We start from the raw sequence: 22,560 nt of genomic DNA, 5'->3' as shown, positions 1-22,560 counted from the left end.
GAAATCTGTAATAATATCCTAATATAAGTTTAAATTGGTCACATTGGTATAATTTCTTGGAGAGAGTCAGAGAGTGAGGAAGTCAGCCAGTAATGAGACTAAAACTTTTGAGCATTATCCTGTTCTGTTCTGCCCAAGTCACTTTAAACAAATATAATTTATTACAACTAATATTAACACACACTGAACAAACAGGGTTGTGTCAGTCATTGACATCAGCAATAAAAGTAGGGTATGAATGAGTGGTATATGCTATGAAAGTGTTGGATGTACAAAAATAAGAAGAGTATGCAGGATCGATGCCAGCTGTAGGGATGGAAAGACAAGTGTGACCTTTTATATCTTTTATAGATGACCCTCCACTATTTGCTAATTATCTGTTAAGCTGAAAAGGGACAGCCTCCTAGACAGTGGGATTGACATCAGACCAGATTAAAAAAAAAAGTGTCTTGTACACTTCTCTCTCCTCTTTTCAACAGCTTACTCAAGTCCATGAATGGATCACGCTGTCAAACACTCTCGCTCTATCTTTGTCTCTTTATCAGAAAGCAGATATAGCAGTTGCTCCCCTGACGATCACTCTTGTTCGTGAAGAGGTGATCGATTTCTCCAAACCCTTCATGTCTTTGGGAATCTCCATCATGATCAAAAAGCCACAGAAATCCAAACCAGGAGTCTTCTCCTTTCTGGACCCACTGGCCTATGAAATCTGGATGTGCATTGTCTTTGCCTATATAGGAGTTAGTGTTGTACTCTTTCTGGTAAGTCAGTCTGTTTATGTGTATCGATGTGTTTTGTTTCCACAAGAATTCTCAGATACTTTCCTGTCAGCATGGCTGTTAGATGTTCCTCATGTGAGTGTGTTGGTGGCATGCATAAATAGTCTGCCTGAAATGTACTGAATGGTTGTAGTTAAAGCCTAAAAATAAGATTCAGATCTGTGCACATGAACAATGTGTGTGTAAATATAGGTTGATTAATTACAACTCAAGTGTATGTGTTCTATCACATGGACAGGTAATCTACAAAATCATGTAAAAATGTTGCTAAACTGCTCTGACAGCCTGTGACCCCCAGATTCCACCGGGCCCGCTTGCGCAATGCTACAGCCAACATTACTTCTGCGACACGGCAGCGATACAGCCGCTGGAGCTAATTGCAGGCATTCTAAGCAATGGTCATGTTTTCACCAGATGCGCTATGGCACATTGCGGAAGCGTCTCAGCAGTGGTTAGCTTTGCTCCATGGAGAATACGTGTCGAGTCTGTTTTTGATATATGGATATATATATGGATATGGACTGCAGCTGCATTAAGCTGCACAGAGCAGATCGAGCCAGACAGGAAGTCAGACAGCGGAACAGCATAGTAAAGCTTTTCAGTTTTCAAAATAAAACACCATGACTCAGGATCTACAGCACAATCAAAGTCGGACGTATTAACAATAAACACACTTGATGACATGCATTAATGCATGTATGACAAATAACGAAACGATGATAATACATAATAATATAATATATAAATAATGATAACAATGATAATAATAATAACGATGATAATAATAACGATGATAATGGTGATGATAGGAGCCTAGCAGCACCATAGCAGCAGGGCAACCACAATCCATGGGAGCCTGCAAGATGAGAAAGCACAGAAACTCCAGTCAGTAAGTCAGTAACAAGCATTAATAAGATGACATTTGACCGCCCCAACCCATGGTTTGAGAATAGGTTTGCCATTGGTTCTCGTAAGCGGTGGACCACTAATGCAGTTAGTGTTGAACTTGAACGAAAGAGTTAAAGTTATAATATGTAGGAATTCTGTATTAAGACGAATGAGTCCTTACATTATCCCAAATGTTTCCAAAAATGCTCAAACCAGAGAAATCCAGAAGTTTACCCAAGGAAATGGTGCGTTTCATTAGGTTGCCACTGCTACTTTCAGGATAGGGAAGTTGGCAAACTAGTCTAAACTTTAGGTGAATATAACTTTAAAACATTAAGTTATCTGTGAACATTTGTACCTGAGCCACGTCAGATAGATTTTCTTCAGCAATAGTGGTTTCTTAATGGTGTATTAACCACCAGCAAAGTGAGTTTGACCACAAGATCATTTGTGTTTATTTTCCTTACTCACGCAGTATTTATCTGTGGCAAACAGCCACATTACTTTACTACATTAGCCATGAGCTAACGTTTGTTAGCAACGGCACACAAGGAGAGTGTAGTGTGTGACAAAAGTTGAAAAGTAATCTCTGAGCTCTCCTCCCATCAGTAAACTCCTCCAGATGAGAGCAGAATCCAATGTGACTGTTTATTCCTGAGGTCTAGCTAAGCCCCCTACACATTTCAGATTGTACTTTGAAGCTCAGCTGCTCTGTTGTTGGCTTCACAGATCAGCATTTTCAACATTTTCAAGGAGGGACCACAGCATTTCAACATGATGGGGGACAGTACAAAGCTAAGCACAGGAGCTGCTCTGTTGTTGTCTGCAAAAAACCCCACAAAAGTCTTCATCCACTGTGGCTGTAGTTCAGGAGGTAGAGCGGGTCATCCAGTAATAAAAGGTTGCTGGTTCAATCCCAAGGTCCCCGACTAAACGTCAAAAGTAACCTTGAGCAAGATACTGAACCCCAAATTGCTCCTAATGAGCAGGTTGTTACCTTGTGTGGCAGCCTCTGTTATGAATGTCTGTGTGAATGGGTGAATGTGACAAGTGTTGTAAAGCACTTTGAGTGGTCAGCAGACTGAAAAAGCACTATAGAAATTAAAGCCCATCTACTCCAGTGGATTCATTTTAGAGAGAGGGCGAGGCGGAGAGGGGTTGGTGGGGCATGGAGATGTACAGCAACCACAATAATAACAGCTATAGTAACTGAAATATGACTTATATTAATAATAACAGCTATAAAAACTACTGATCAAAATATGATATATGAATAATAGTATCAGTGGGAGTGAAGCAGGACCACAGCAGCAGGGCCAACTACGATCCATGGGAACCTGCGAGATGAGAAAGCACAGAGACAAGAGGAAGAAGATAAGTTAGCATCATGTGAGAGAGGAGCTCAGTGCATCATGGGAAGCCGGCGTCTATGGCAGCATAACTAAGGGCTAGCTTGTGCTAGCTCTAACTATAAGCTTTATCAAAAATGAAATGGAAAGAGGAGAGGAGCTTGATAGCTAAAGGCTCTGCACCCCATTCTACTTTTGGAGACTCTAGGAAACACAAGTAACCCTGCACCCTGGGAGCGTGTTGCTCTAGTCAAGTGATAGACTATGAGCTCTTTAAGATATGATGGATTAAGGGTTTTGTATGTGAGGAAAATAATTTTGTTTGGATTTTACAGGAAGCCAATGCAGAGAGGCTATTATTGGAGAAATATGATTTCCAATTTTAGTGTAAACACTACGGTACATTCAAGCATCAAACATCAAACAAGCGTGTGTGTGTGTGTGTGTGTGAATGAGCATGAGAGAGTAAGAGAGAGTGAGAGCAGGGGAGAGGAAGGGGCAAGGTGGCAGAAGTGATCATGTGGTGGTCAAGTAATGCGAGAGTTCAAGAGGGTGACTTTACAGCTGAATCTTATCCAGCAATGGGAGCTCACACATGACGGGGCACTACTGCTTTTGTAGCCTGTGACATTTTTGACATATGCAGTGTTACTTTGTATCTGGCCTGCTGCACTTAGTGGTCAATATAAATCCTGCACCCTGAACATATATTTGTATACATGCATACAATGAACTTCATCCACCCACCTCATATAAGCATTTTATTTAAGCAGTTTTGGCCTTGTCATGGTTTTGTTTGACAGGAGAGACAGAGATTGAAAGGAAACATGGAATAAGAAGGGATGACATGCAGCAAAGGGCCACAGGTTGGAATCTCTGCGGCAATGATACATCCTCAGTACATGGAGCGCATACAAATTGAGCTACTGGTGCTGCCGTTGTAATTACTTGTACTGTCACAGAACACAAAACAGTTGCCTTGTATACAGTGTACTTGTATACAGACTCTTTGGTTTATACCTTTATGGTGTTGGCGATTTTAATATACTCTATATACACCTATTTTCTTTGCACCTGTTGCCGCACAGTACTATATTTTACCATTCACCATTCTTTAATCATTCTGTTAATTTTTTGTTCAGTTGTCCTTGTCCCTAGCTGTATGTCTATTCATGTATAAGTTCACTGAGAGAAATGTAAAACCAGAGTCAATCCCTTGTATGTGTATACTTACTTGGCCAATAAAGCTGATTCTGGTCCTGATAAATGAACCGCAATAGGTTGGGGGAGATGGGTTACCTCATGTCTGTTCTTTTAGTTTGCTTGTAAACGTTCTAGCAGTTAAATTATCTGGTCCAAATTGAAGTTGGTTCTGTCTAGCCAGCTTAGGCTCTGAGTTAGCTGTTGTCTATTGACCTACAGTGGGGATGCTGGTTCTCTGTGAGGTGAGCCCTTTTAAGTCTTTGATCGTCTATACAAATCCCCACTATTGTTCACATGACACAGCCACACTAACAGTTACCCAGCCTATTAATACAGATGTAATGATTCAAATAGAAATAGAATCTGTTGTGCATGAGACAGACAGCTAAAAACCTGTGCAGATAACCTTTTGTCCTGTTTATTTGATGACATGTGAGCTCAGCAGCTGCTGAATGGTAAATAGACTGTATTTATATAGGGCATTCACCCATTTGCGCACACATTCATACACACAGATGGAAGAGCCCCTGTGGGCAAATGGGGGTTTAGTGTCTTGCCCAAGGACACCTTGACATGTAGACTACAGGGACCGGGAATTAAACCACTGACACGCCGAGCTCTACCTCCTGAACCACAGCCGCTTTTGTTAAGATTTTGTACTTTTTTTGGTGAACCAGCAAAGTTACACCAAACATGTAACACTTTGTTCTCTGCCTCAGTTATCCGAACTGAGCAAACTCAGAGATAGTGAGATGTAGTTGAAAATTCCAGAAAAAGCTACTAAGTGGACCTCACTGTAAACTTTTTAATGAACTATTGTTTCCAAGGAGGAAAAAGGAGTATATGATGCAAAAACAATGTACAGGTTTTATGGTTGCAATTTTCAGATGTGTGCCACAAATGGCCTTGAAGTAAAGATCCAATTTTCCAAAATAGGGTTCGAAATAATGTGTTGTCCACCACATCAGAAAAACCCAGGTAATTTTTCACAACAGTTGGGCCTCAAGCTGGCGCTCCACATGCAGCAGTCTCACACACCTGCCTAATTGCTCCAGAAATAATGCATGACTGTCAGACTGCCTGTAGTGATCAAGCAACTTGTGACTCAACCTTTCATGTTGCATGTATGTTTAACTTTGTCTTTTGCTTGTGTGCATCCTCTTGAATGAAAATCAACACATTTCTGCTAAAGTAAGGAAGGGTAACCTCATGTAGGTACCATGCAACAAGGAAATAGAAAGCAATACATTTTACATTATCTTGTAGGTATCAAGATTCAGTCCCTATGAATGGACGCTAGAAGAGCCAGAGGATGGAGCTCTCCCGCTGACAACTGAATCCACCAACGAGTTTGGCATCTTTAACTCCCTGTGGTTCTCTTTGGGTGCTTTCATGCGACAGGGTTGTGATATCTCACCAAGGTTGGTATAGCCATGACTCTACTGCTGATTTATTTACTTCAAATGAATTGATTTATGACAGTGAGTTGTATGAGATATCTGAGACAGATATGATCTAACTGGCCACTGGCCAACTCAGGTATATGTTGCAATTACTAAAAATCCATTCCTATAACTTAGCTGAACAGTGGTTTACTTCGTTTGTCCAGACAGGGATTGTAAGATTCAAAAAGCAATGTAATGTTGAATTCATCAGACAGGTGAAAGAAATGTGATATATATGAATTGACACAAGCTATTGAGGACTTTGGCTCTCTATGTTTGCGACATAGTAACTGCTCCAGAGTTTGAACTGGTCAAAAACCATCAATCATTCTAGTTTAATCGATTTTGTATTCAACATGTTCCCATACAACCCATGAACTTCTCATCTGAGTGCTCAAGTTATTACAGCAGACCTTGGTCTCTGTCTCTCTCTGTCTCTCTCTGTGTGCAGGTCTTTGTCAGGTCGTATAGTGGGGGGCGTGTGGTGGTTTTTCACTCTGATCATCATCTCATCCTACACTGCCAACCTGGCTGCCTTCCTGACAGTGGAGAGGATGGTTTCTCCCATCGAAAGTGCTGAAGACCTGGCTAAACAGACCGAGATAGCATATGGAACTCTGGACTCTGGATCCACCAAAGAGTTCTTCAGAGTAAGGACTTAACACATGTTAGAAAATGATTGAAGGTCACCACTAATTTGCAATGCGCTATTGCATGCTATTTCTTTATATGCAGGCAAAGTTTATACACCACATGTACTGGTGTAATATGATTTCCTAGGCCACAATTAATATTTACATTACTGAAGATTGTAAATATACTCAATGGCTTCCGCCATCATGGTTACTTTGAGTAGATCTACAAGTTTTGAACAAATTGCAGACGAAGAACAATTGTTTTTCTGTTGTTTATATTGGATTGTATTTAAACTTTTTTTTTCCAACTGCTTTTAATAATTGATGAAAAAGTAGTCATGTGCAGTAATACAGAAAATGTACAATGTAATGCATTGAGATACAACAAGATGCATCGAGAATATTTGTGCATTCAAATAATTGACAGGTGAATTGTAATTGAAGCAAATCATGAGGCCAGTGAAGATTCACATCTATAGCAAAAATATCCCTTGTGCAGAGATAAAGTGCATAAATAAAATGACGTGAAATTAAACTACATTACTAGTACTTTAGTAACTTTTTGTTACAATTTCCAAAAATGTAGCTACAATGTATGCATTTGTTAGCAATTGTTACTGTACATTCAACGTCAAGCTTAGAAGGACGAAAAAACAGGAGGGAAACGGAGGACTGGTGCCCAATGTTGTCAGAATCAATGGTGGAGATCGACTCTGTCCAATGATGCTTGATGTTCAAACATAGTCAAAGTGGAGTTTGTTTGTACAGGAACTGTTTTGGTCAGGTGCATAGCACACAGCACGGCCAGACCAAGACGGAAATCTATGCCAGTTCTCAAGGAGGCAAAGTGGAGGCATTAGGAGAGACTGTATTGACCTTTTGTGCTCACGTTGATCTCCTGAAAACAGCCATATTATGCTCAAATTCAGGTTAATGCTTCTATTTGGGGTTTCTACTTGAACAGGTTTCCATGTTCTAATGCTCAAAAAACATATTATCTTTCTCATACTCTCCATTACTGCAGGACTGTATTTACCCTCTGTTTGAGACACTCTGATACGCCTCCTGGAATGCCCAGTGTGATCTGACTGGTCAGCTCACACACACCTGGACCAGCAATGCTGACTGTGTGTCCTGTCAGCTCTGTTGATGTATTTAGCTTCCAGTTAGTTTCACTTGTACCGTGAATATCAACCAAAAAATTCACCACCATATGTGAGCCTCAGCCTCACTGCCCAACAGGGCACTAAAGTTACAGCTTTATAACAGTCTGTGCATAGTGTCAGCTTGTGATTTAGTTGGTTTCAAATGATCAATGATTTGGAATATCATGCCTTCGCCTGATTCAACAGGCTGACCTACATAAAATATGGCAAAACTTACAGCTTCCAAGTTGATAAGTTTGTAGTAATAGCCACACATCATTGAGCCTGAAAAGTGACCGCAGCAGTCCGGGGTAAAACGCACACACACACACACACAATTAAATAGCTTTCCAGTTTTTGTGGGGACGTAGCCGTCATATATCCATGAAAAACGAAGATACTCTACTGGGTCCTGACATCCTCAGATGGGAGTAGATGAAGCAGCTGTTGTTAGCTCTGTACTCGCCCTCATCTTTTTAAAAATATCTCATGGTTTGACTCCTACAAATGTTGGAAAGCAGTGGTCCCTTGCTAAAAAAATGTGCTGGTCTGTGCAGCCAACAACAGAACACTGAAAACACATTGAGATCTGATCGCTCTAACAACTCCATATGACAGTTATACTCCACATACCATTAAGCATCCTGTTATTAAGGATATTACAGTATTAAAGGTATCCAAGTCGTAAAAAAAAAGGTTGAGTGTCTTATCAGTGTCTGTCTCTCTTTTTTAGCGCTCTAAAATCGCCTTGTTTGACAAGATGTGGCAGTACATGAAATCAGCAGAACCTTCTGTCTTCGTCAAAAAAACATCAGAGGGTGTCCTGCGTGTCCGGAAGTCCAAAGGGAAGTACGCCTACCTGCTTGAGTCCACCATGAACGAGTATATTGAGCAGAGGAAACCCTGTGACACCATGAAAGTGGGAGGAAACCTGGACTCCAAAGGCTACGGCATTGCTACACCCAAAGGATCCCCATTAAGGTGGGTGGATCAGTATAACAATGCTAGCCAACCTGCACTGCCATGTACCATTCAGACTACTAACCTGCTGCCTAGCAAACTGTCTCTCTCCCCATTAACACAGTTTATTTCTCCATACTAAAACCTCTGTAACTCAAAACTTTGACATTAATAATAGTTCACTTACAGCAGTGAGTTGATTTAGAATTTCCCTCACTCAGTGCTCTGAAGCCATTAAAGTCATGATCAGAATACACTGGCTGACCACCTCCTATAGTGGTTAGATGGTTTTTGGCCAGTGTGTGAGCTGTGGCTGTGCTTCTGCGCAGCCCTGCTCAGGAAAATAAACCACCATGGGGAGCAATGTAGTATGGTCCCAAGTGGTACCAATTGGGTATTGCAGTATGCGAGTGTGATGAATGAGGCATGGCGGCTTACTCGTTGTTATAATAATCCACCTACCCTGATGACATCATCTCAGTGGTTTGTATGTTTACCATGGTGACCACCTCTGACCAATGGCTAGTGGTGGTTGCTGTGATGACTGGGGGAGGGTTGTAAAAAATTTGAGATTTCAGGTCTTAAAGAAATCATCACAAACAGTCTCAATATGTGCTGTATGGCTGTATAGTGAGTATTCTGTTGTCCCTAATTGTCTTAGTGTAATTATTACAAGATGGGATATCATGATACAATGATATCATACATTGTGAAATAGTCTTTCTAGTGAGGAGAAATTTGTTGCAGATTTTTCAACAATTATGATGAGCAAGCTCTTTAAGACCTGGATCAAGTAACTGTTGTTTTCTATGACCTGAACATGTTTGTGTGTGTGTGTGTGTGTGTGTGTGTGTTTATGTGTGTGTGTGTGTGTGTGTGAATGTTTGCCAAGGAATGTGTCTACATTAATTTAACATGAGAATTGCACTTAGTCTCCATCCAAAAGGACGAGTTGGATATGTTTTTTTCTAAATTATAGGTACATGATTTTCATCAATTCCAAACCCATCAGAACTTTCTGTTTTATTCCAGTGTGAAACCCAGTCTATCTGTGGTTAGTTACATCTCTCAGCATTCAAGGTTGCAAACTTTGCTGGAAGGAAAAAAGGTATTATATAAAATTCTTAGAATGGTATTGTTCAGTAATTTATTTTACAGGAAAATGGAGACTGTGTTTAATTGATACATTTTCTACAATTATATTTGAAGGTACAGTTCACCCCAATATCAACAATACAAATTTCTTCTCCTACTAGTAGTTATTATCTATCTAGATTGATTTGGAGTAAACTGCAGAGGTTGGGAGATATTGGCCATGGATAAGTCTTCCCCCCTCTTGGAACTTGATGGCACTGGGTATTTGTGGTGCTCTCCAGTGTGAGTCATTTAAACTCATTTTACTGATTTTTGTGAATGAAACCTGCCAACAAATGGAGCAAAAATTTCTCTGCCAATTTTAGGGTTCTCTATCACGATAATGATGTAATGTCACATATGTACCTCTACTTGTGAACAGGTGACCTAAATCAGAATGAAAAAAGCAATTTACAGCCTCTGTAGGGGGAGGAGGAGATAGTAATGCATTGGAGAAGTATTCACTGCTAAGCAGCCAGGGACAGGCCATCCCTTCATAATACCACGCCTGTTGCCAGAGGTGAGAGTGAGTCACTGTAGTCTCTAGTCTGCCACAGGAGAGGACAAAGAAGTCAAGCTGACCAGAGGGAATGGCTCCTGCATAAAAGTTTACAGCCTTTGCCAGATGCAGAAGCTCCAGAAAAACAACTTTTATCATCATCGCAAACAACAGCAACAACAGACACCACATCTGTGGCAAAGAAAAGAAACCACGTAATAATAAGCAAAACAAGATTACATTTTGCCGGGACTTTCCAATGCTGGAGACAGCTCTGGGCGAGTAAAAAGACAAACTTGCAACGTTTCTTTAGACTGGTAAGTAACATCTAACATTGGCTGTTTACCGAAACATATCTTCAGTGTAACTAATGACAACAGTTAGCATGATTTGACTGTTTTCTTGTTACTGTGGCGTTGCTAAAACTGACCAAAGTAAGCTATAACGTAAACGTATACACAAGCGCCACACATGAAGAAGAACATAAGATAGCAGTCTTATTTTGACCAGCTGTCGGAGGTTCAGCAGTTTGGTTGGCTTTTCCAAATTCTTGCTCTACTGTCAGTTATTTGTTGCCTTTATTTATAACAGATGACCGTAAATTGCGATTGTGTGGACCTAGTGGAAAACAGACTGAAAAAATGTAGTTCAGTTCAACATATTGTTACCAGTTGTTATTACTGCTATGGGATGAGGCAAGATTTGAGATTAGGAAACTTTTTAAGGACATTATGAGATGTATTACGCGTGTCTAAATGTAGCATTGACACTGTTAGATATTGTGTGCAGTAATACTAAGTGCTATAACGTAGCCAACTGGACTTGTTTCAGTTTCTTGAAGACCTTTCACCTCTCAAACAAGAGGCTTCTTCAGTTCTGAACTGAAGAAGCCTCTTGAAACGTCTTCAAGAAACTGAAACAAGTCTAGTTGCCTATGCACTTAGTATTACCATGACCTGGATGACTGATCTCACTTATTTGTACTTTGTAAACAGTGTGCCCTGTGAAAACCATATGACTGATGAACATGTTTTTCTCTGCAGTAGTATAAAAACGTTAGTCTTGTACACAACTGTTCCTTTCTTCCTTAAAGAGGGCAGATGGCACTGTGACGTATGTATTATGAGTACTGACATCACCTTAGTGAAATAATGAATAAATCCTGTCTGTAAAATTTAAAATGAAAGATCTGACTAATCGTATCCTACATGTACAGAGGGCTTTACAAAAAACATTCAAAACACTACAGAATTCACACTGTATATATCTTAGCCCGATCATATCACTGTTCACACAGTATAATAAACACAGTCGTAACATATTGTAATAAAGACAATGTGTCTGAACTAAACTAACTGTCCTGGTATATCTTTGTCTTTATAGGAGCAGAAATCCAGTCCAGCCACCCCCAGTGATGAATTACCAAGCTGTCCGTTAATATCATCTATAGCTGGTCTCATCAGCAAGCCCCCCCCCCCCCCCCGTTCTGTTTCTATACATCACATTAGCTGACATCTTTGACCATCATCCCGTGAAACATATTCTCTTTACTGTGAACTTTTGTACATCCCATAATGAAGAACTTGGCACAAAACTGTACAGCTTTGTGAGTCTAAAATATACATACTTACTATAGTATTTGTTATAGTATTTCCTTATTTTTGTATTGTACTTTTTGTATTCTATATTTATAGTATTGGCTGTTGCAGTAATAAGCCTTAGTTTAACACCAAGGCAAAAAAGGAGTGACATAGTGTCCACTACTGCATTGCTATTTTTGTACATTTTGTAAACTTTGTAATAAATGGCAAAACATGAAAGGATGTTTGTGTTGACAATAACTGAAATGAAACATTCCTACCTGCTGGAAAGGCTTTTGTGCCAGCTTTACTCAAATGTGGGTTACAAGGGTTGTTTAGTATGCCTGCTTACACGGACTTATTGTAGTATCATTATATGCCTCCAGAAGTACCCTGAGCTGGTCGCTGTCTTCTGACTTATTTTAAGAGGCGCTTAACTAGCTGATTCCTAGTGCTGTATTGTAGGCAACTGGACTTGATTCAGTTTCTTGAAGACATTTCGCCTCTCATCCAAGAGGCTTCTTCAGCTCTAACTAACTGGAGGGGAGTTGCAGGCTTTTAACCTCTGTGTGGGAGTGATCTTTCAGAGTCGTTAGGGCCACTTGTGGGTCTTTGACCCAACCAGCCTTCATGTGGGTTGCTAGGGCTAGGTGAGCCCACGTGTGAATGGTTGTTAAGCTGTCTGGAGAGGGAACTCACCTACAATGCAGTACCCTCCTCCGGACAGCTTAACAACCATTCACAACCGGGAAACACGTCCAGTTACCTACGATACAGCACTTAGAATTACCATGACCTGGATGACTGAGAACCTTCATCAACATGTTAACTATCTGATGCGCAATCATAAACAGAGCCAAATCTCTATCCCCTAACAGATGGATGAAAAATAACGAGAAATAGGTCAACATGTGCAATTTGTGCAATCTGTGCAATCTGTGCAATCTGTGCAATCTGTGCCCCTCTCCACACACATTAGCACTGAAAAGGAGACCATTTTGCTGAGAAAGAGGCAGGTCTCACACTCTTAATAGTGCATACACTCTTGTTCAGGTGCCAAACTCACAATTACTGGCCAATCACTAAAAAATTCAGGATAGTGCATCTCTACGCCACAGACATTAACGTAGTTTGTCCAACAGCAGCTGTACTGGAGCCACCAGAATAACTGCTAAACCCTCCGTCTAAATACATACTGATAGATGAGTAGGAACCCCGTCCCACATCAGATCCGCTGCTTGGTTCTGTTTTCCCGGGATATATACATTTCTGTTTAGGGATGGCTCGATGCCACTTTTTCATGTCCGATACCGATAAAACAACGTTGAGTATCTGCTGATACCGATATCAATCTGATACAGCCTTTCCCCCTCTCTTAACCAACAAAGCTATAGATAACACATCTGTATTGAAGCACTTTGCTTAACCTAGCCATTTAAAAACATGCTTAAACTGTAGAACCAATAGTCTACTTCTCTAAAGGAAGAAATACATAGAAAACGCCAATGAATCAGTAGTACTGCTTCTTTTTATTTTTACTTTTTTACATTGCATTTCCCCCCGCTGTGCTATCAAAGTATCACACTAACAAAGTGGCTCCGCTAATTCAGTTACAAACACGTTTCATTTACTATAACTTCTTCACAATAAAAGCCCCCCCATTATTTAGTCATTTAAAAGCTTTTATTATAAGGCAGCATTACAGGAAACGTTGTGTTTTCAGCAGGAGTAACTAAACATGACTCCTGAACCAGCTGAAAGTGAGAGTGAGAGAACAAACAGGACAAGAGAAAGTAAAGAGATTCAGTTAGAAGCTACAAAAGTACTGAAAGCTGAACACAGACTTTCTCTCAGGTTTCCTGCACCGACATGAGTTAAGTATCGTTTAGATGGGGAGACGGGGGCTTATTATGGGTTGGCTGAAGTTGCGAGACGTCACCGCAGCCCTGCTTGGCCCCCTTCTCTGGCGCACTATAACTGGTGATGGAAAAGCAAATTGGCGTGGCTCAGTTTGCTCGGTGTGCCTAAACGTGCTAGTGGAAAAACGCCATTGGTCGTTGCGGTGTACATTTCTGTGTTTTATCAAGTTTGTAGTGTTGAAGCTTCCAACGGTGCTGCCACCCCTCAAAACCCTTGCATTGCATAGATTTACATTGAAAGATGGAAGCTCTGGCCACTTTTCTCCCACAACATGAGACTGACACATTTCTCCCGATAGAGTATCTGTGACTTAACTCTCCTGAGGAAAACCCTTGTTGTCAGAACATGAAATGTTTTCGAAAATGTCAGGTCGGACTGCACGGAGGGAGAAAAATATATATATAATCACAAAAACATTACATATATAACTGCTGACAGTGTTTTATCAGACACAGACCAAAGTGACACAGCCAAGTTCAGCTTCAACAGCTATGCAGAGAGTAGCAGAGGACTTTGAAATTGATTAATAAAAATAGGATGAACACCTCTAGGTAAAAAGGAATCACTTTGGTAAAAGCAGGTCAGCTAAAATATTTACATATCTTGACCCAAGATGCAACTGTTGTGGTAATCCACAAGAAGATTTCTACTGTTTCACCCAGCCTCAGTGTGCTGTGACTGGCTTTAAATGACAGCTCCTGCAACATCTGTATCTACCATCGGTCATGGTTCATATTAAACTTAACAGACATGTATGTATTACAATAATATTCTAAACAAGTCAGAACACTCATCTAAATTAAACACCACAGTATCGCATTTTGTAAATACGGAAAGAAACTGGAATGTTTTATGTGTAAATATTAACATCAGTAGGGAGAGGTTTCCTCTTTAATATATAAGCATTTCGTTGGTTGAACAGACAGATAATGGTGCACGTGTGCATTTCTAATGAATATAAATTAGATATAAACTAGAAATCAATGTTGTAATCCCAGTTGGAGCTCACTGGGATGTATGAAGTGCTTGGGTGGTTTGAGTGAGTTTTGGAGGTGACTATTTTGCCAAGATGGTCGTTGGTAATGCAGACTTTGTCACAACACATTGTGTCACAAATTGAGTACTTCAGATTAAAAGAGCTGCATTTTCTACAGTAATCACCCAAAATGGATGTGAACACACTCCAAAATCCTTAAAAAAGTCATTATTTTAACCTCACTCATTTATATTTTAAAGTAAAATAATGATCCAGAGACACGTGTGTGTGTGTGTGTGTGTGTGTGTGTGTGTGTGTGTGTGTGTGTGTGTGCGTGTGTGTGTGTGTGTTTGTGCGTGTTGAGCTGCATGGTAGTTTGTTTCTCACTTTTGTGTCTTTCCAGCACTACAGATGGCTATATGGTTGTCTGCCCCACCTTCTCACTCTGTCTCTCTGTATTGCTGTCTCTGCAAGTTAAAGGTGCAATATGTAAGAATAAGCCTCCTGCAAAATTCAAACAAAAGGGGAAGCATATCAACAAATAACCGCTAACTACTGTAGCTACTGTTAGCTCAGATAGCCATGCAGTTAGTTATCCTATTAGCTTAATCAGCTCATGCTGGAAGCTCAGAGCACCAGGGAAGTGTTGGTGTTGTTTACACCACTAGCACACAGGTACAGTACCTTCTGGAGTTAGGCTCCTGACTCCAGTGACAATGAAGACATGGCGGGTTCAGGTAGGGAAAAGAGAGGCGTAAAACAGGAGAGGAGCTAGAAGGCAGTCAGGCATGAGTGGGCACCAACCTCCGGAGGTCTGAATTATACTATCGGACTATCCTCTCTTTTGAGGTACATATAGCACCTTTAACTTATAAATTAACTTTCTTCAGCAGAATGTTTTAAAACAACTACAGTTACTTGTATTACTCAAATTTGCAGTTAAAGCTACATTAAGCGATTATTTAACACCAAAGGCAGTAGTAACTCATAGTCATTAGTCTTATATAGTCCAGTATATTAACTAATCAAGTTTATAGCCATTGGGATTTATAACCATTGACTGTATAAAAAGATAGACGACCTTACAACCCCAAAAGTGAAGCCAAAACATCTTGACCGTCTTGCTGCAACATAGGTCACAAACCTCTCCCACTTGGTGTTAGCATATGGGACATGGGCCAGAGCAAAAACTCAAGTGCATGTTAAAAAAAAAAAAAAAACATTCTCCAAAGATGCTGTATCAGGGATATTTTGGCTTCATTTTTGTACAGGGGAGGAAGTGGAAACATGTCATCCATCTTTATATACTGTAGGTCTATAACACGGCATGGGTTCGCCTCAATAACTAACTCAAGGGTGCTGAGACTGTAGTTATCTGCTGGGGCCCTACTGGCCTCCTGTTACTGCTCGACTCAAGTAGTCGAGTGCAATATGTGCAGTATTCCTCTACTGGAATGTTACATTTTTCACCTTTGACAAAGTTGGCTTAAAGTTTATTAGGAGCTGTTATCATACCAACAAGTCACTGAAGTCAAACCTACACTGGTGCCAAAAGTGCAGCAAAATACTGACAAATGAATGATTGTAGATGATAAAAGATAAATTATTGTGAACATGCTCTAAATCTGTTGGTGTCATCATCACAATTTAACTTTCACAATAATGAGTAAAATATCACAACATATAGGCTTGGGATACTATGAGTAAAAGAAACAGCCTTAACTTCTGTGATTGCAAAGCTGAGATTATATTGGCTCTCATATCATCTTGATTTGAATTGTCTTAAACTGCACACTGGGCCTTAACAAAACCAGGAAATACAGTACAATGACATTTGATGTGGAATTATGAAATGACGCATCATGAATATGACACAGTGGGGTTGAAACAATTAATTTGAGTTAAATTTCAGTCCATTTTGAAAATTATAGTGAATTTAGAAAGACTTAGTCAGACTCATCACTGTTTGCTGGAAATGTGTCATCCAGATGAATCTCTTACGTTCATCTGCTTCATGAGAGATTTCATGAAGTTTTATTTAGTGAGAAAAGCAGGTCATTATTTGGCTCAATTTTAATATAAAAAATATCGCTTAATGGAGCTTTAACACTAGACTTTGGTAGATATACTGTATGACTGCTGTTGGTTTACTATAGCATGGTAGAACCAGAGACATTTTAGAGACAAGTTAAAATTAGGAAAACTCTTGATTCTGAATTGAATTATTAAATGCTGGTTGAATTATTCACTGAATTCCTGCAAACATTGTCAATCATTATCTTTTCCCATGTCTCTGCTTCTAGTATGACTGTTGTCATGTAATGTTTTTTCCTCCACTATTTCAGTGAAAGTGTATAACAAATGGTATGTCAATGGCGGGTTCAGTTCAGAAAACAGAGAACTCAAGTGCTCACAATCATTTGGCATTTAGAAAAGTAATTGCATTCAAATCATGAAACAAAAATATAGCAATGATTACTCAGTGACAAAAAAGTTGCTGATATATTACCATATTTGACTAACGTGAACTGAGCCCAGGCCTAGTTATTGATAACAATTTTACACCACATAATGAACATGGTTTCAGACGTCTTAATAACATCAGCCTTCATTAATCACGAGGTTTGCTATTGACGAGCTTGCTTTATTTATTTAGGCTCAAAATAGCAAATACAATAAGCAATAATGTCACCGCCTTTACGTCCTGTTATTACATCATTACTATTATGTAAAAGTTCTTCCTGCTGGATTGTCTAATCAGCAAATGCAGACTTTTTCAAACAAAAAGATCTGGTGATATGAGAAGAAAGGCCCAAAACCACCCACTAGGCTGGGTGCACAAATATCAGAGTTGTCTACAGATCTAGGCAAGTCTGATGTAAGTTAGGCGGCAAACTATTTTACATACACAAGTAAGCCATAACAAGCTATACTTTGTATCAACTTAGACAAAAACTATGAACAGTATGTTCTTTATTAGACAGTAAACAAACAATTATACTCAAATAAGACATCATGCAACTAAGATATGCTCTAATTAGACAGCATATATATATATATATATATATATATATATATATATATATAGACCCAATACATATTATATTTAGACACTATTATTCCACTATATATTTATATACTTTAATAAACCAAGTAGGAAATCCTAATAACACCGTATTACAAGATCATAGATATAAAGAGTTAAAAATAGGATACAATGCCACAAAACATTCTACAGATAGATACTATTCTAACCCTACTACCAAATTATAATGTAATTTGAAATCACATTTAATGCTACCAACATGCTACCTGTGATATCTTAAGTAGACAGGACAGGCTGTAAATAGACAAACGTAATGCCTTTATGTCGGGCATAGCCTTTACAATATTGTCAGATAGCAGCTGAGAGCTCAGAAGACAACACATATATTTGACGTTTTAGCTGATAATGTCTTCTGGATGCAGTCTGATGAGGCATATGATATAATTATATATGGTGATTTATATGTGCATCACATCTTTAAACATGTATATGTGTGAGACATACATATACATAGAATTGATTAGATCCAACCTGGTATTAATAGTTATATAATCCCAACAGGTAACCAGTTGCATAATTAATTCCTCAGATGGAAGAAGCTTAAGAATGAGCCGTCTCATCTCACCTCCTTCTCTTTTCTGTTTAGAGCTGCACATGGGCAGTATCGATTCAGTAGCAACTTCCACAAAGTGGCCATGCTTCTAGTGGAAAAGGCCCTCAAACCCTCAGGGGGCTGTGAGGCATCACACCTGTATGCCAGAAATTTAGCCTTCACAATCCAATGGCACAGCTTCTAGCAGAACAATTGCTTCCCTCTCACCTGTAAGGGAAATGACCCAGGGCAAAAACAGCTGATCAGCTTTCTTGAATCCCCCTGCCCTGCTCAAATGCATCTGCAGAGTCCAAACTGAGGAGAATGTTGTTCGTTGAAAAGCTGAATGATTCACCATGGGGTGCCTATAGACTGAATCCAGGGACACAATCTGGATTCAGTTGCAGTCACACCTTAACTACATTTCTGCAAAACCACGGATAAGTCAAAGTTTTGCATTTCTTTATGTTGCAACCTTATGTTTGTTAATTTTCTATTTCTGTTTTGTCACAATGCTGAGCTTATGCTCTGGTTAGGTTTAGACACAGAAACCACTTGGTTATGGTTCGTAAAACACCATGGTTTGGCTTAAAATACCCGTTTTGGTCACAACAAACACAGCTGGAAATATACCAAGGTTTCCTTAAAAACGCCCAGATGTTGTTGCCACAAACATGGCTAGAGATGGCCCGACACTTGAAAATGCTGAAGACTCAAACTCCAGTCACCTGTACGGCAGCATCGTCATATATAACTCCACCAAAATCCCTTCCACCTCCCAAATGTGAAAGTAAAGAAATAAACATGTAATGTGAATGTGATATTGCACATTTTGTACAGATGGTACATAGCCTGTAACATACAAACTTGGATTATTTGTGGTTTGCAGAAACGTTGACTGCTAACATTACATCCTGGCAACCAGGCTGCAACAGGTGATGAGAGAGGGCGTCCAGCCCGGTGAGATAAACGTAAAGGTTTTGTTCATGAGATGGCCACCATGTAGACCATAACTGTGTAAAAGGCCTCTCCTTTTCATACCAATTCTTGCAGGATACACACTCGGCCACAGGGTACTGAAAGACAATGGTGGGCTAAGACTCACAACACTCCTGCTGTAGAGAGAGCGAGTGGAGGAGGCTCTTGCACTCTGAGCAGTGTAAATGACCTGCAGTGGCAGGTGGGCCGCATTTAGGTTCCCCTTTCACAGATCAAGCCCAGAGAGTTGGTACAGAAGATTATAGTGAGTGATTTGCCTGCAGGAAGCTGAATTATTTTCTGCTACCCATTGATGGATACCCAAAGTGGATTAGTAACAAATCCTGATCAGGTGCCTTGCAGAGTGCAGAAAATGTTGCAGTAATAAATACACTGCCTCGGGGACCAAATGCCATTGACAATCCCTCAATTTAAGAAAGAAAAGATATAAACTTAATAAAAAAAAGATCTGCGGCTTAAAAAGGGAGAGACACAAGAAGCCAGAACTAGACAGGGTTTATTTTCAGCCACACAATATTCTGCCCATTGCACTAGTCCTATGAAGCTCTCTGCCCAGTTAATTTTAATGACAGATGCCTGAGATCATTTCTCACCATACCAGAATCCCTGACTGCCTGAATTTCGGATCATTAAAACGGTCCTGTATGCAATATTCTAATGCAGTATTTGTCAACATGGACAGGGATACCATTGTCTTCTCAAGACCCTTGGGGCTAGTGAAAGACCAAACGAGATGGCTTGATATTTGTAGGCAATACCCTGGTAGGCAAAATATGTGTCTGAATGATAAAAACCTATCGTTTTGATGGATAGAACCACAGAGAACTTTGCGCGTAACATTCTGCAGGGGCACTTTTTTAGCTGCCACAGCAGTGACAGAGTTTTTGCCCAAGGCCATGGGGTGCTTTACTGTACATTTACCCGTCTGTGCTCTCTAACACCCTGCCTCCTCTATGCTGCAGAAGCTATGCCATCCCTGTGTGTGGTGTAAGCGGAGGTCAATGAGGTCCTTACAGCTTTCTGAGAGTACTGCTCTTGCTTTTTTTCTCCATGGCCAACTAATGGCCAAATGTTCCCCGGAAGCCAGAATCACCCCACAAGTGATTTACTGAGTGAATGTAATCAGGCTAACAGCGAGCTCAGAGCATATTCAATCTGAATCATTTCAAATCGTTTCTGCATTACTTAACCTTAACTTAATTGTGCATTTTCTTTTTTTGCAAGTGGTTCCAACAGTTATACTGAAATAGTGACATCATTAAAAGTAGGTCCAATGGCTAAAGATACAACAGTGGACAGATAATCGCACAGGTTGTAAATTAATCCCCAGGTTAGTTAAAAAATATTTGAAATAGAAAATGAGTGAAAAAGGTAAAATGATTACTCAAACTGTTTGTCTGTTGTAAACATCCATTATTGTTAACAGACCCAGTTGAAGTTTTTTGTATATGATCTTGGTATTTCCTTTCAGTTGGCTTGTTTACAACCTGTCTGACCAGCTGACCTCTTGTTTATTTGCCCCATTGAACCCTTTTTTTTCGCGATGTTTCTAGATTCTGTGTTCCAGATCTCAATTATTTTTTTGAGTACAATGTTACAATAACTGATCGAGCTGTTGGTCAGTTCTACAGAACAAAGTACTTCAATGGAAAGTCACACCAAGGAGCTTGCAAAGATTACATTAATCAGGCAGTACCAAGTTTTATTTAGGAAAGTAATTCACAACAATTGTATTGCTAGATATAATCTGTAGCTGGTGATGTTTGATATTTTAACTGGCAAAAACAACATTATACAGTGTTCTTTGCTAATATTAATGCTTAAGGAGAGAGACATTATTCAATACCAGATCAACCAAGAACCAGCAATCAGAACCCAACCCTATAGCTTTATAAACATTCAACTTTATAAAGACTCAACATTCTTATTCCCATGGTTATTCTGCAGGCTGAGCTTAGTTTTGCTGCTCAGAAAAGAGAAGAATTCCAGCTGTATGCATTATGTTCATGCTAAGGATTAAGAGTTTATGCTGCTAACATGCATACCAGCAGGAGAACTGACCACAACTGAACCTAACAGCTACTGTGTTCGTGTAGAAATGCGGTGAACCTGGCGGTGTTAAAGTTGAACGAGCAGGGCCTGCTGGACAAACTGAAAAACAAGTGGTGGTATGACAAGGGAGAATGCGGCAGCGGAGGAGGGGAGAGCAAGGTTAATACACACACACGCACACACACATGCACACACACACTCACACTAAAACAGAGAAATGAAGGTAACAATGGGTTAACAGGTGTAAAAAAAATCTAAAGAAGGAGCACAGTTACAATGCCACATGTGAAAGCAAAAGGTAGAAATGTGAGCAACCAAGTTCTAGCCTTTCATAGAAATATAAGAAGAAAAAAAATTCTCATAGATGTTACATTCAGTAAAGACATTAGATTTAGCAGTTTCTGAAAAGCATCCCCCACAGGTAGCATTGTAGTCTGTGCTGCTTCTTCCACCAATGTGTTGCACCCTGTTTGGTGGAGGTCAGAGTTGAGGCAGCCTTCAGGGGCAAGGCCAACGCAGGTGACCTCACACCAGATGGCAGCAACAGTGCAGGAGAAGGGCTGTTGATAAAGAGTTTGGGCAACCCCAAACTCTGTTTATCTGCGGCTCTGGCCTGGAAGAATACTGCTTCTAAAAAGGCAGAAAGGCTTTTCACTGCAGTGCCTCTCATTCTCTGTCTTAGGGGCCAAACAAAGGGGCCCTGACAACACAGTGCTTCATTATAAACAGCTTTTTTCAACTGATTATGGTGATAGCAGACCTAATGGTCTACACAGTCTTCCTAGGGGCTATAATAATCTCTGCCATAAAACATGTTAGCATATAGCATTTGACAATATATGCAAGATAAATTAAATATTTGCTCTAAACGGTCCTGTTAAAATGATTAATTCATGCATTTTGGCGTGCTCTTTGAATTTAAAGTAATGTGGCAAAACATTTGAAAGGAAAGCTGTTGTTTTATTAATGACGGATAATGTTCCTGCAAATAAAAAACATTAGTGGGCCCTGAAATGTTTGCTAGACCAGAGACCAGAGATATGAGAACCGCTGCCCAATTAATAACATAAGATAACATTGATAATGATGTTATTTATGTTATTCCCATTGAAGAGTGCCAGTAAACCTTGCCGTATTGAAACTGAATGAGCAAGGGACCCTAGACAAGATGAAAAACAAGTGGTGGTACGATAAAGGAGAGTGTGGCTTCAAGGATTCCACCAATAAGGTTAGTTGTATATGTCTGTGAATCAATCAAGCACACTGTCTCTTCACACATTTAACATGCACCGTGATGTTGGTTCTATATGTATCGTGAAATGAAACCAAATCTACACTTTACAGTATCCTTTGTGTCT

General features: G+C 39.8%; 1 protein-coding gene across 3 annotated transcripts in view; it reads left to right on the top strand.

The window, feature by feature from the left end:
- LOC311269777 (glutamate receptor 2-like) overlaps positions 1-22,560 on the top strand; it is a 78,789-nt gene that overhangs the window by 32,473 nt on the left and 23,756 nt on the right. For 2 of the 3 annotated variants that reach the window (XM_084374181.1, XM_084374180.1), the window contains exons 13-17: positions 546-761; positions 5,486-5,640; positions 6,116-6,314; positions 8,178-8,425; positions 21,247-21,361. In XM_084374181.1, coding sequence (XP_084230307.1) covers positions 546-761; positions 5,486-5,640; positions 6,116-6,314; positions 8,178-8,425; positions 21,247-21,361 — 933 coding nt within the window. Of the gene's footprint in view, positions 1-545; positions 762-5,485; positions 5,641-6,115; positions 6,315-8,177; positions 8,426-21,246; positions 21,362-22,315; positions 22,431-22,560 lie in introns of all 3 variants that reach the window. The other variant, XM_084374182.1, reaches the window with a different exon arrangement.

Source organism: Pagrus pagrus (genome assembly GCF_965226575.1).
Source record: "Pagrus pagrus genome assembly, chromosome: 2".
Classification (NCBI taxonomy): domain Eukaryota; kingdom Metazoa; phylum Chordata; class Actinopteri; order Spariformes; family Sparidae; genus Pagrus; species Pagrus pagrus.
Note: the sequence above shows the minus strand (reverse complement) of the source record. Positions and strands in the feature narration are given on the sequence as shown.